This window comes from Varroa destructor, unplaced genomic scaffold (genome assembly GCF_002443255.2).
Source record: "Varroa destructor unplaced genomic scaffold, Vdes_3.0 BEIS01000005.1, whole genome shotgun sequence".
NCBI lineage: Eukaryota > Metazoa > Arthropoda > Arachnida > Mesostigmata > Varroidae > Varroa > Varroa destructor.
This window is the reverse complement of record NW_019211458.1, coordinates 35,931,861-35,947,222: the sequence shown is the minus strand read 5'-3', so window position 1 is coordinate 35,947,222 and position 15,362 is coordinate 35,931,861. Positions and strand designations below refer to the sequence as shown.

At 38.8% G+C, this 15,362-nt stretch overlaps 2 protein-coding genes across 3 annotated transcripts in view; one reads left to right on the top strand and one right to left on the bottom strand.

The window, feature by feature from the left end:
* The window catches only part of LOC111251497 (glutaredoxin-related protein 5, mitochondrial-like), a 29,082-nt gene extending 18,180 nt beyond the window's left edge, over positions 1–10,902 (bottom strand). For both annotated transcript variants that reach the window (XM_086991482.1, XM_086991481.1), the window contains exon 1: positions 10,710–10,902. In XM_086991482.1, the coding sequence (XP_086847608.1) occupies positions 10,710–10,902 (193 nt within the window). The remainder of the gene's footprint in view (positions 1–10,709) is intronic.
* Positions 10,903–11,528: 626 nt separating this feature from the next.
* LOC111251494 (TLD domain-containing protein 2-like) lies at positions 11,529–13,153 on the top strand. Its single transcript, XM_022808125.2, has one exon. The coding sequence runs from the start codon at positions 11,529–11,531 to the stop codon at positions 12,114–12,116; it is 588 nt and encodes a 195-aa protein (XP_022663860.1). The 3' UTR covers positions 12,117–13,153.
* The last annotated feature ends 2,209 nt before the right edge of the window (positions 13,154–15,362 follow it).

Below are 15,362 nucleotides of genomic sequence, written 5' to 3'. Positions count from 1 at the left end.
TTTTAAATATTATTGATCAGTAGAATATTTGCGATATAGTTGTTAGCATTATTAGAACTACCGTTCAAATCATATAGTCACCTTTGTTCCCTACAAAAGTTTTGCAGTTGGCTCTTTTGGGTACACGGGTACGCGAGGGCACTTTCACTTTTTCACCATGACGTTATTAATGTAGCTTTAAGTTAGTTACGCATGCAAACAAGGAAACGGCACGTTTACGTCATTGCGACTGTAAGCAAGGCAATAGAAGCTAAATTGCGTCAGCCTGATTTTTAATGGGAGTCAAAGTTTAAGTAGCGGATTATTGAAACAGAGTATTAAAATATCTGTTTTTACTTCTAAAAATACTGCGGCTATTTTCCGTAACCATAAATCAGGCTATTTGGTCGCTTGAAAAGGCTCTGTGATACTATCGTTAAGTATAACATTATGTTTTCTCAAAAGGTTTAAAAAAAAAACTTTACAAATTGTCATCTTTGTCAAGCTTGTTACAGTACAGGCAAACAACGCTACGACCTATCGTTAGTTATACCAGCACGTGAAGAAATTATGATAATTTCAAGCTAATAAATATGTTCAGGGTCGTCGCACGTGATGTTCGAAAGCGAGCGAACGGCATGAGCTTGCAAAATCCAGATCCCAATTTATTGAAATTTGAAAACGCGATGCAGCTTTTACCTAAGCGCATTCTGAACAGACTTACGCAGATGAGTGAAATCGCATATGCAGTAAGACGCATGCCAACAAGCAAAAATGCGCGGCCCTTGACCGAGGGCTTTCATTCCATGTGTTTCATACATTCTTTGCCCAAAGGAATGCACCGGAAGGCCAGCGGATGGAGATACGAGTGTATGCGCTTTCACCGCAGCAAAGTCAAAATTATTGTGGAACGGGCCGCTTTCGTAGTTTGTGCCCACGTGAGCAAAAGTGACGTCCCGGAACCTCGGCTAGAAACTCTAAATCCTTTCCGAAAGACGATTAGTGCTAAGGTGACGTTTTCAGCTGCATGGCGACACTGTGAGAGAACAAAGGGCTCTACGATGTTTGATATTAGAAGGGACATGTTGATGCCACTAACGGACCTTGCCTTGGCCCACGACTCCGCTTATATGATGTAAAATCGCAGTGAATACGATAATTTGCTGTTGCCACGCTTATCATTCACGTGTTTAAAGAAAGAACGCACTTTCTAACACATAAATATCATTATGCCGAAAACGTGTTTAACATTAGCCACATTACAAAAAATTAACACATATATTTGGTAGTCCTCGAGCTACAGGTTCCTCAGGTGAGGTGTACCGGCAAGAACGCACACTACGGTGCTCACGCATTTTATGAAGCAAAGAAAATAGGTAGGCCGAATTTTTCTTGATGCCTGCACGGCAAACTTTCGAGTTCAAGGGTCTCAATCGAAATATATTTTTCCCAGTCGTGCGGGTTCCCGAGTGCGGTGCAAGAATGTCCTTTAGTGTTCCGGTGCTTCGGAATGTTAAATTGGTAACAATGTTCCGGAAAATTAGATTGGTAACATTGTACTTACTACTGGGTGCCGTTTTTTTGTTAGCTCACGCTAACAAATTACCACTTATTTACCTAGCAAGTAGCCTTTGTCTTCATAGCTCATTTATGGGACAATCTACTGGTTGGAGCATAGCTGTTGTATATTGAGTTAAGAGCCAAAGAAAACACCAAGCCTTTCAAATCGAAACAGAAAATATCGCCTCCAGACTGAGTACTGACTTGTTAATATAATGACATGAATGCATCTCAATATTTTCTAGCTTCAAATAGCCAAAAATATATCAAAAGCCTTGAATGATACTGTATATCTATATATATCAGATATGTCGTGAGAAAGGCACCAGTTGACAACTCAGCATAAATATTTAGATTGTGTGTAAAGCAAAGGCGAAGTACAAGCTCGCAGTACCTACAGCCGCTTAAATGTGCCTCATTTAATTCTATTAGAAAGCTAGTCCTTTTCCTATTTTAAAACATCCGTGTGTTCTAGCCTAGAGTAGTAGTTAAACAATCCAGGAGAATAGTACAGCGCAAGATGATCAGGTCCAGTGGCGATTTAATACCCGACGATATTATTCCCTAAATAAAAACATTACTATCTTACATTTCGTAAATCATTGTGTTGTTACACCGCAAAAGTATACACTATGAATAAAAAATAAATAAACTTTTACAGATGCAGTTGCATTCGAAAATAAGGTCGAAACACGATCCTATGTTGATCTGTTCGTTGCATCTAGACTCAACTACCTGTGGGCCGTAATGTCGACAGTACACATCATTAATCTATCCAATCCATGGGCTTGCACCTCAGCCATCATCAGCGTTATTTTCCGCTTTCATCAAGTCGAACAAATCGTCTTTAAAGTCATAAATAAATAATCGAGCGTACAACAAGTTTTACGTTGCTTACCATTTACACCTTATTGGTTTATATCAAACTTTATCATCTTTTTTTTGATAGTTCATTCAATTTAGACGTATGTTTTTATGAAACCTAACCCAGTAAACATAGTATTAATATAGTGATTATGAAAACCTGTAGTTAAAGAAAAATACATTGCAATAATTTATTGATGCGGATTTGTCTATTTTTTCTTACGGAGAATATGGATATAAATAATAATTACAATATAGCTGGAAAGAAGAAGCTTGGAAACGCTTAAATACGCGCTATTAAAAACTCACTTTTCCACTATTTCTCACAACAGCTCATCTTCGTTGTGTTTACCTATATCTAAAGATGATTATAGGCAGTCGAGTCCTTTTTTCTTTGGCTTTTGCAAGAAATACATTAGGTTTGAAACATTCGGCACAGTTCTTGCAGACACACTACACTAGTCCCCGTGATAGATTAGTGGGTAACGTATTTGTTTGTTAATCTTAGGAACAGGTTGTGGTCTAGCTTCAAACCCAGACATAGACACACTTCGTTTCTTGATGGCTGGGAGCCAGCCGTCTGTCTGATGGAATACCTAATGGCGATACCGGGCGTAAAACTCGAAATATAAAGGCAGATTGTACCAGGAAAGTAAATTGATCTTTTTCGAGACCAATTACCGTGTTCATAGTTTAACATTACTCAATACGATGCCGATAATAGACGTTTAAAGGTTACAGTGCTGATAGCTTTGACCCGTTGCAGTATAATGTACATCAATTATAGACATGCACTAACTAGGCAGAATAACTGCACTTTAAGCAAAAATACAATTTGGTTCTGCGAGATGGGTTGAGGCGTCGCGCACATAGAGCGCCCTCAAGAGCTTTTGATTTTTTTATTTCTAGGTAGACGATGCTGTATACGTTCATTGTTTACTTAAAGGTACGATGCGAAAGAGGTGCAGCTTTGATCCATCAAAGGTATCGACAGAATGATCAAAGGACAGATTATTTTTGTGGCGGCTGGTATCAGATGGGATGCATACCATCTTCACCAAGGTATCTCTTTTCGTCTGAGGTGGTTTTGCAATTGCATCGTACAAGTACTACAGTTGAGGTTATTTGTGATATTGGTCCAATCGAGGCCTCAAGGAAGTATGAGCTTCTTAGGCCAAACCTTGATTTCTTATTTGCTTTAGCCAAATTACTATATTTGCCGAGTCAATTTTATATTATTTAGTAGGCTGTAAAATTATCAAAACACAAGACCATACGTATTCAGCTTATTTTATAGGTGACTCTGCTGTGCTGCGAAACAGACTTTACCTTCGATTAGCGCAAAGCGTGGCCTTTTCATAAATGTTTTAGCGGCCCAAAAATATAATCCGCAAAATATTATTGACTATCCATTAACTACTTTACAGTAATACAGCTCTTGCCATAGTTGAGTGTCAATTGTACCTTGTGCAACAGGCCTCGACACAACTGCTTCAACATTTCTTTGAGCATCTGGGTGAAATGGTTCACTACGAGCATTTTGAAGGAACCTTTTAAGAAGAAGAAAGATGGCGATATCGTTTTCTCATTTGATTCAAAATGTAAACAAATCAAAGTGTATTTACGCCAGAACCTTGACCGCATCCCTCTTACTTTGGTTAGCTAGGAGACCGCAGCAATGGTCGAAATCACGCCAGTTTAATTAAACGGTTGACTAAATCAGACATTGGAAACTCATTTGTTCTGCATGCATATTGTTAATTGTTTCTTGCTATGCAGATTGAATCGGCCATCTTTGTTCTATTGTCCTATGCGGCATCGAAGGCAAAGCTAACAACAACAACAACAACTAAAAAAACTTATCAGGAAGGCTCCGTGCATCTCGTGTATAGGTTTTCGTTGGCATCGCACAGCAGGATTTGCCATCATTATCTTCACGTCGTTATCGAACCCGAAATGTCGGAAAGCCCTGCCAAAAATCGTCTGAACCGTACGATGTTACAGATAGGAACATTATGTAACACAATAGGTGGTACAATAGGTAAAGACTTGGTTCTCAGCTTCCTCAAATTGAAATAGTAACCACTACATCGGCAAAAAGCAGAATCGAAGTCCCTATGAGCGACATAAGACATCGAAACGTCACCATACATTTTTTTTTCATTAAATGTTTTGAGGGGCTGTTTTAAACAGGTTATGATCGAGGGCATTATCTTATGGCAGCGACAAGTTCAGCTTCATTCATAGGTCACCTATTGTGTTTTATGAAACGAAACAGGTCACATGTTATACACAAACATTAAGATTTCCTGTGTAACCGCGTGTGATGAGAGCAAATGCAATTCGTAACATTGTGTTACTTCCAACAGAGGTAGGTAAGCATTTCTTGGATCTAGGAAAGGCTAAATACATTGCCCATTCCCATATGCATACACGAGTTATCTTCAGGGGCTTCCGTACAATCAATGAACGCGTGAGAATTATAATTGATGCTATCCATAGTAACTATCTTTCATATATATATTTCTTTACCTGTAAATATTTCGTTAAGTGATGGGCGCCAAAGTTCCTATGCGAAGCAAGATTCTATGCGTCCAGTGCGTAACTTAATTGAGTATTTATATAGATTACGTTTATTAGAGTGAGTGGATTTCAATGTAAACGTATTTAGCTATTTGCCAAAATATTGAGAAAACATTTGGTTCTACAATCCTCGCTCTCTTGGGGGCTACGAATTTTTAAGAACTTAAATAGGGAATACTTAGAGATTGAAATGTGTGCAGAGATAAAGCTTATTATCGAAAATTTTAAGCACATTTCAACTTACGTGCATGACTGCGTAATGTGGGCTATATCTATTATAATATATATACATCTAGGCCGCACACATGATGGTATGCAGCAAATTGTGCGGCAATTCATATTAGTTTTTCCTCGAAAATCAAAGCCTTGGAATATAGGGTGGACCGTAGCATATTTCTTATACTATGATTGTACCTATTTAGGCCATGAACCTCTATAACACGTAAGATGAGCATGCCTCTAACGAGTGTTTCAACTTGGATCGTTCGGTTCAGTTTAAGGGATCGTATAAACCTAAGTTAGTTCCTTGTGCACATGAGCTTATAGTGTGTATATCTTATTGTACAGCTAGTGTACTAAGATATTCACTAAATACATTTATTCGCATATGACTGTATACTTCATTGATAATCCAGGGTGAGCTCTTATTATGTGATAAACTTAATTCATATTGTTGTTTTATTCAGTCGTAGTTATGTCACACTTCAACTTGGGAGTGGCTAAGAGCATTCCATATCTACACGAACCGTAAAGAATTCTACGTACATATGTTACTGGGCGCTTAAACGTGAAGTGTGTCTAAGTCATACTTGGTCTGCAGCTTTTGCCCAGTCGCGCCATCGTATCATAAACAATGATCTTAAATAAAACTAACATGCCATTACATACGCATATCAACAAGAATTGGTTGAGTTTACGATCTAATTCTACCTCGATACCACAGTCAGCGTAAGTAGTTCATCGCCACCAACAACAACAACGAAGTTGTGATCAACATAACCATGCCATTTTTAACTATTCTAAATAACTATAGCTCAGCTATACCTCGATGGTATACGCCAGACCGTTGGGGTGGGTTTAAATAGGTGAGTTCACCGGTTTATTTCAAAACCTGGAGGTTTAATTGACCGTGGCTGTTTTTATCCATAATCATCCACCCGTCGCCTGACCCGCACTTCGTTCAGCAAAATCTCTTATCGTTATAATTTTCCGGCTCGATAGTAGATCAACGCTGCATCGGTTATTTCTTTGCTAATTATATCATATATTGATATTGGCCCAGTACGAAATTATAGTTACTTCTTTGCAGGCTTCATAAAAATGTAAATCCGTTTGAGCCTTCATATAAGCGTAAAATAGGCTTATTCTTAGCTACTTGAAAATAGGTAACTCTATTCGTTACAAATGTGTGGCTATATAACATGTATTAATAAACGCTCCAACTAATGAACACAAAATCTAGTAGCATGTGACGGTAAAATTGTGCTCGCGAGCTATGTGCTGAGTAAACCGTTAAGTAAACGCTATCGATTATAAATATATGGTAAGTCTCCTAATTTCTATGTTTAAGCTGAACATTGTTCTTAGAGATGTCATTACTGTACCTAAATCGCGAGTACTCCGCATAAACGCATAAATAAATAGAAAGAGGGGATAGAATTGGCCCAAGTAGCAACCTTACAACGAACACCAGTCTAACTACCTAAAATGTTACGCTTTTTCAAAGATAAGATGTCAAAGGTAAAGAGAAATATTTCCCAGAAAATCAATTAGCCATCATTTCTTCGTACTTTTACAGGAAATAGGTTGAATGTTTGAAAAGGATTTAACAATTGGAGGCCTCTTGTGCTGTATTATAGAGATTATTCATACATGAGTGTCCGAACGCATTTCGTGTAGACTTCTAAGGATGATTTCTTTGCACTTAGCTCAGGGCTTTGCAGCCAGATCCCAGCTGGTCGTGCTAATCCGGGCACTGTGTGTATGTAAAAAGTACGCCGATGTTACAGAGTCCAACGTCTGCAGTATTTGAGCACTTTATACTAAGATATCTAACTAATGATGTACTCATGCGGTAAATGTTTATACTTCGGTTTATGCCAAAACAATGACTAGATGTCTAATATCAAGGCATTTTAAAGATACAAAGATTTAAAAGATAAAAGTACTTACTCAGTTCATGGTACACATGCCAGCTCAATTTGACAAGCAGTATGGACTTAGCGATACACCTTTTACGTATAGAAAATAGTGACCTATGTGGTACATTTAGAAATACGTCTATGTGAAATCTGTCGTTACTCAGAATAACCAATTGAGCTCCGCCTCAACACTTACCATACAGTGCCAAAGGCTTTACGATTAAAAGCATATATCCTAGCACAAAATATCTGACCCTCTTCTTAATGACAGAATTTTATTGTTAGTTCGAGCTGATCCGTTTGAGGGCGCACGGAAGGGTGCAGGCACTGCTCGCTTGGGTTTAATGTATTAAAGACATAGTGATTTTCGTAGGTACTATGAAAAAGACATTGCAAAATACGTAAGCGATGTTTGTGAGCTTTCTTTCGTACTTTAGCATATTGTGATTAAGCCATTATGGCTGTTTTAGTCTCTGGCAACGTCACTGATCGATTTGACACAATGAATGGAAATATTTTAATTGTTTCTTGAATGTTTTGCTTCCATGCTGAATAATTTTGCGCTTCCAACGATGGCTGCCCAGAAACACCTAAGACACGTTCACGAACCGCTAGATACAAACATCACTGAGGCCAACTTTGCCCCATTTTGATTTCTGCTTTGAAATCAACAACTGCAGTCGTTTCATGTGGTAGTAGAACTGACAGCTCAGAGTTAAAAAAAATATAGCCATTTTAGTAGTCAATACGTTTTATAAATGAGTAAATCAGTTGCTCAGCCTACCTGGAGGTAAAACGCAGAATGCATACCGTTCATTAGTTTAAATTAATTTCTTAATGTAAAGGCTAGCTTTTGTTTGTTCACGATAAAAACTTCTAGCAAATAAGGGTTTAATTGGGCAATATAACTTGTCCTACTTCGGTTCGTGCTGTAGCACTCACAGCAGTTGTTTGGAAACATTTTTTATACCATTAATCGTAGTTAAAGGCAATTTTCTATGGAAAACGTACACGGATCAAAAAATCGATGAGATTTGCAAAACGAAAGGAGAAAAATTCTACAAGCTTAGTTCTATCGACTGTAAGTAATGCTTTATACATGGCGAAATTATTCTTCGACGTGAAAATAATAAAAATTAATTTCTGAAAGCAGTTAAAGATAATACAGTAACTTTTTAGAGATACGGAAATCGTTCGAAAGCATAGCATGTGTCGTCGTCGCCATTAGCATCATGGATTTTTTTCATTGTTAAAGGAGTGATCCCCTACAACAGAACCATCACTTTTAAGGGGCAGCTTTGCCCAAAGCGATTGCCTACTTTACGTCATCTTTTCCGACCTTGAAACATAATAATTCCGTGGAGATAAGACGGGTTTATGTTTAAACAGTAAATCACGTTGCAGCATACTTTTTAACGGGAATTTAGGTCAATGCAAGAATGTAAATAGTATAAGATCTGACACTGAAGCTGAGAATGGCTGATAAAGATACATTGCTAGCATGATTTACAGTAGTCTGTTATTATGTTGGTGCTAATGTTAACTCAACAAATTCAAATCAAAACAAATTTTTTAATATATCCCAAACCATAGCGGCCAGTTACATAAAGCTCGACCATATGAGCTCACGACTTTGCTCAGGATACCCATACAATGACCAGTGGCGAGTTCAGAGTAGACAAAGGCTCATGTGAAATCGGCCATTCTATTATGGCATACGTGACTTGAAGCATGAGTCTTTTTCGCGTCATTGTATTCAAATGTCTAAATAGCGGAAAAAGCCGTAAACAACTGTTTCTGCGGCCTACCCCCCACTCTGCTTGAACAGTATATTTTACAGCAAAGCCATATGACGGCCTCTACCAGTGGTTACATCATGCCTAAGGAAAAAATCAGGCACATGATGGTGGTAGCAGCATCAAGTTGAATATTATCAGTTTTAAATTACGTATTTCGTACACTCGACAACAATCACACAGCTTAAGTACAGCTGCCTCTTTTTTGAAAGTGCTCTTTGCCTATACAACACTTACTAGAATACGGAACTGCAAAGGGACGCTATCAGACCTTAAAACTATAAATTAAATTGCTTTCAAATAACACACTGAGAAAAACAGACTTCTGGATAACATACGACCAACTCGTGATGACAAGAAAGCTTGTCATGCTTGCATTGGTGGAGTTGACTATTGCTATGTCATATCTGTTCGCCGAGTATATACGTTGTAGTTACTGTTATTCCTGTTATGTCCCAGTGGGTTTGCAATGAACATAAAGATAATGATTACCTTCCGTATTCAACTTAGTGTATGAGTCTTCAAATGACGCGTTCCAATGTAGGCGTTCAAAGGACACAGACCCTTGAGATTCGATCTGTGTTTTTTGGAAATGTTATATTGTTGCAACAACAGCAACATCAACATAAATAACACTATGACGCATTACATTTTATGATCGCAGTTAGTCGGTTCATTCGACATTATGTGGGAGAAACGTTTCGCGGCCGGCCTTTCAGGACGTCGCAAACCGAGACCTAAAATCTGTTCATGAGCCTGTTTTTCAGGAGACTGTCAAGATGGTAGGTCCCAATATGCCATACCGTTACTCATAACATTTATACGCCAAAACTTCAAAGACGTTTTTATAGCATACAAGAACGTTAGGGTAGGCCATAACGATTTTCAGATTCATATTGCTTTCTCAATTCGGATGACAGCACCATGTGTCGTGGTTGCCGCCGATACATGCGCCAAGTATGTGCCACGTATAAATGTGCCCAGATAGTTTAGCAGTGTTATTTCTCATTCAACATTAGAGCTTGGCGCAGCTAATTCAAGTCGACGTAAAAGCGCGCTGACTAGCTCCGCGCTTATAGCGGTCGTATCTCAGTTAAGGAACACACGATTTACAAAGTTATTGGCAAAGTAAGCCACGCATGCACGGTAGTAATGTTTTCGTGTTCAAGGGAGATTTCCTTCTTGCGATAGAACTAAGTGGTTGCCAGTAACTTAATAAGGGTAAGCAGAGATCGCAGAAGATTACGGCCGTGTCGGCTACAAACTTATTGATTCGCTTTCTGACGGCTCTCTATCTATGTATATTTACATCATTTGCGAATTCTTTATCAGAACAGACGTCTGAGCTTCGACTTTATGCTTAGAGGCGGTGCCAGCAATACGAAGTCGGACTACTCGAGCTAAGAACACGAAACAGTTGGCGAGCATCGAGAAATAACGTTTATCTGTTTCGTTGCGGTCACTGATAGTGATTATCTAATTATTTATTTATTAAGACGGTAACAGAGAGAGTATTAACGTCGACGGCGTCGAGTTTATGGCAGCAGGCGATCAAAACTATTGCCACCACAAACAGCTATAGTTGAATGGACGATAGCGCGTACCAGTCGATACATGCCGCAATCCGACCGATCTGAGCCAATGCGAGTATCGAACAGTGGCCGTTGCATCAACAAATTGAGTGTAGGTGTCCACGTATGCGTGCGGGGGTAAAGTTTCAACCTGGAATCATTGTATTGTTTTCACGTGTTGTCAGACCCTCTCTATGTGTACACAACAAACGTACCGGCTGGCAGACACGGTGGCGGAAGGCAGTAGCAACGACACAGGAGCAAATCATTTCCACCGTTCGCATTAGTGATCCCAAGGCAGTTAGCGGTGTAAGGCAACGGCGTCGGCGCTTCAGAGCATCGCGCAACCGTTGATAGATCCCGACATAACAGTGCACGTGTTTTGAACCGAGGCTTATCTTGGTGCATCTAGTTCGAGTTTGTCATGATTAGAAAGCGGAATGTTGTTATACGCTATTTAATTGTACTGTGCGATCTCTTTATTGAGCATTCATCTTACGGTGCAAGAGCAAACCTCAAAGAGAGCAGTAGGACTACAAACTCTGTTGACATGTGTCTATGTAGTGCGGTAAATCGTATGGCCTGCACGTTACTGGATTAGGGGATTAAGGCAGAGGAAGATTTTTCAAACGACGGTCGCACAACCTTTGCGGAAAGTGTAATGCTTCATAAACGACAATGAAAATGTGCGTAAACATTTAAAACTTGCCGTTGTATATACAGCATTTGGGATACGTCGCCACCAATTCGATAAGCCAAGCAACTATTACGTAATCAAAACATATGTCAATAACAATACCGGCACTGGATAATCAATCCGCTCAAGTTTCAAGTCTAAGCAACTTTTCCAACTGCTACTATTTTTGGCCGAAGTGTACAAAACGAAGAACATTAGCTTTGTTCTAGCTGTGCTCCGAATTATTGAGCGTGATTGGTACATTTACCCGGAACGTTTTCTAACTTGAGTGACTTAACGTGCTAGTTAATCTAGTTGGTGTTGCGAAGTCCTTCTGTCGAAGTCTATCAACTTCATCATGGGTAATATCGCTTCGGAGATTCAGGAAACGATTTACGACGAGCCTGTTGTTGAGCTAATCTTCCCCCAAATGCTAGCCAAGTCAACCATTCTTACCGAAAATCAGATCAGCTGTCTATACCGCAGTATGCCGCCCCGACTGCAGAGCCAACCATGGCGGCTAACATTCTCTACAGAACACCAGGGCTATAGTCTGATGACAATGTACCGTCAAATGGAAAACGTTGAGGGCCCTGTTCTTGTCGTGGTGAAAGAATTCCAGGGAACAATCTTTGGCGTTCTAACTTCAGATCCACTCCTTATACAGTCCCGCTGGTATGGCCGTTGCGAAAGTTTCCTGTACACGTTCAAGCCCGACTTTCACGTTTACGGGCCATCATTTCTCAACGAAAACTGCATCTTCGCGTCACCAACGTGCCTCATGTTTGGCGGGGGCAAAGATGGCCTAAGTGGTTTATATTTGGGAGAAGATTTCTGTGACGGATCGTCGTTTATGTGCGACACGTACCAAAATAAGCAACTATCTAAAGATGAAAACTTCCTTATTCGGGCTGTGGAAATATGGACATTCTTCGATAAGTTTTAGACTAGTTGTAATAACAATGTTATAGCAATCGGCCAAACCAATGAGTCCTTTTTTTTGTATACAGACGCACAGTGTGTGTTGCTCCCTGCGTGGGGCCCATGTGTATAAAGACACACAACATATTATGGTATTCGTATAACAGTAATAACGATATTATGATTTTGCCAAACAGGCGATTCATGAAGTAAACATCGAGAACTAACACTTACATCAATGCAAGTAAATTGCAATAGAAACGATATCACACGGATCAATACCTGACATGATCCCAGCTGATGTAGCTACCTATACTAAAGAGACAGCCGTTTTTATCATCACTTGTTGTCTCGGGGCTCGACCCTTATACATTGTAATATTGGGTAACGGCTCAATTCCTCTTTTATCAGCGCGTAATCGAACAATGAAACGCGGAACGCGGCTTAACCCTGTTTGTGTTATGACGATTCAACTGCAAACTTATCCGGTTCAAATATACGAATCTGATGACAATAAAATAAAAAAATGTAATTGACTAATTAAAAACCGTTTTTCTATATATTATGGCACATCTTCGGCTGATTTACTCCCCACTGAATTTACACATTGTTAGCTAGTGTAAGTCCGAGAGTAGCACGCTAAAAAAAAAGTGTATCTAACGCACCAATTTTTTCGGTTTCCTCTAGAACCAAAAACCAGTGCAGAAGACGACATAAATTACGTTTTTCTATGCTAATGTGTGTTTACATAAATAGCCATTAGCACAATAGACATAACACACATTAGACTGTGATTAAAGATGGCCAATATTCTGGATCGAGGACTGTGGCTTAAGTGACCAGAGGATCGTGCCGCATGACACAATGAAAATCTATGATGTAAATAAAGTGTACAGTAATAAAAGTCAAGACATAGTGTACATAATACTAGAGTAAAGGGTGTATAATGTCACGGTAAATTCAGACAAAGCTAAGAGACAGACCGGTGGTCGACCAAAGGCTATTCGAAGCAAATGTAGAATTATAAATTAAAGATACAACCTAAATGGCTCGTATGGTTGACCCGTGTTTACTTCACTGCCTAGCTATAAAATGCCTCGTTAATTAATCAGATATTGAAATGATCAACTATTGCAATACTTATTAACATTTGTTCGTGTTTGCTTTGAGTTGTGTTTTTCAATGCACTAATTGCTTTTATATGCATGTAAGTGACGCGTACATAAATGGTAATTACATCCTACGAAGATCTAGGTAAAACAGCTCGATTGGCAGATGTGTTTTGGATAGTCTATTTTTCGCCAATTTGCCATATTATCACTATTATATCTGAAGCAAATCAAACAAGAAAACTGCCTCTTACCATCATCGTTTAGAGATAGTTGTGGAGTGTTTCTGACGAAGCCGGTAATCGCTGAAAGCTAGCTAATTGTATAGAGGCGATTAAGTTACGGCTAGAAAAGTAGCGATAGAGACTCGAACTATGCCAATTTACTATGTAATACCGATACTTGAAATAAATTAAAATGAACATCTTGCAAAAATAGGAGGATGCACAGCTTATCGTAGGTCGTAATAATAGATTATAAATAAAAAAAAAAAAAAAAAAAAGATATAAATAAAGCTTCACAAGTCATTGGTAAGGCTTATTCATACAAATGAACCTAATATCTACTGAAGAGATCTCTAATGTAACTACACGCCTTAGACCCACCACTCTGATATAGCCTCACAGGGTTCAATAAGCATCATTAGTGTGTTGTAAAGAAAAAAAAATCATAGAAAATGAGTGATTATACTTCATTTTTCAATATACCTATATCCATCTTCTGTTCGTCAGTATCACCCTCGCATTAAAAAGCCCCCCAGATGCTTCGCTTTACAAACCCTACTAATAGACTTTGTGGGACATCGGATAGATCTGCATACGAATATTTCAAAACAAAAAAAACCTTATGCGTCAAAGTGTAGCATTCAAGGACTACCCTTGGAGAAGATCACAGAGAGTTTGAGTCAAAGTGAGAGTTTGATTAAGTACTAGTTACATAGTAGTTACACTCAAACAATTTCTAAGTCAGGAATGGTGCGTGTGTTGCGGTAACACGAACTGGACGATATATTCATTTTTTGACAAGGTGTTAACAGACATCTTTACCGATGCTAGCGCTAAGAATATCCGTCAGTATACGAATATTTGAAACACTATAAGAAGCAAGAGTTACAAAACAGGTCCGTAGTTTAGCTCTGTTTAGGTTTGCTGGCAGAACCAAGATAAGCTCGTTCCAAGATAAACACTACCATTAAAAGTAAGCGTACTTCTTGTCGAGTAACTTCACCTCTGGATGTCATCAAGCTAAGCCTTTTTAGTTAGTTGATGGCCACGATTTTAATTAGCTTAAGAAAGACTGAATATACGGGCTAACTCGAAATAACCTACATCGACAAATTTATGCAACGACGTTCAGCGGGTTTTAGCAAAGGAAAAGATAACCGGAACAGCTACCAATTCAAATATAATCAAGATTCTAATAAATATGGAATTAAAAAATAGTTACACAAAAACGAATCGGCTAATCTCTTAACAAGTGATATTCAGGGTGACACCTAGACAACGTTACTATGACCCATTTTACAAGCGCACACTTTTTATAGCCACTTTGAGATGAAAACTTTCTTCACAACATTTTGAACGGCTCGCAACTGGGCTGTTCTATCACCGGCCGATCTGTGCCCTTTTTGAATCAAACTCTACTACTAACACTCTACGAATGTCGACGGTCAACTAGGGCATCGAATTAAGCCCTGTTTAATGTTAAACGATTTCACAATGGACTGAAAATTTTGTAAATATGACCCTGATTGGATGCATATGGTGGTGATTATGATGTTGATGACGGCGACGAGGCTTAAAATCGTCGTCATTATTCCTTACAATTTGCCGTTTACGTGTCAGCATTATATCGGCATAGCCACGTGCATATCTCGCAGTCGCCAAATGCAAAATCTGAAAGATCAGAGTAGCTCTCAGTAGCCTTCAGAGTAGTAGTCTCTGCTAACCCTATCAAAACAAGGTTTTAACAATAACCGATTGTTATCAGCAGTGTATATACCAAGATAAAATTTGTAAAAATAAATACATTTCGAGCATGTGCGGTAGAAGAAAAATGCACACATTTTATATAGCTTTTTTGCAATTTAAGTACTATATAAGTTAGCCTTGTCCACCATTTCTATCAGATGCTTCTTTAACGGGAACACACTTTAGAAGTTA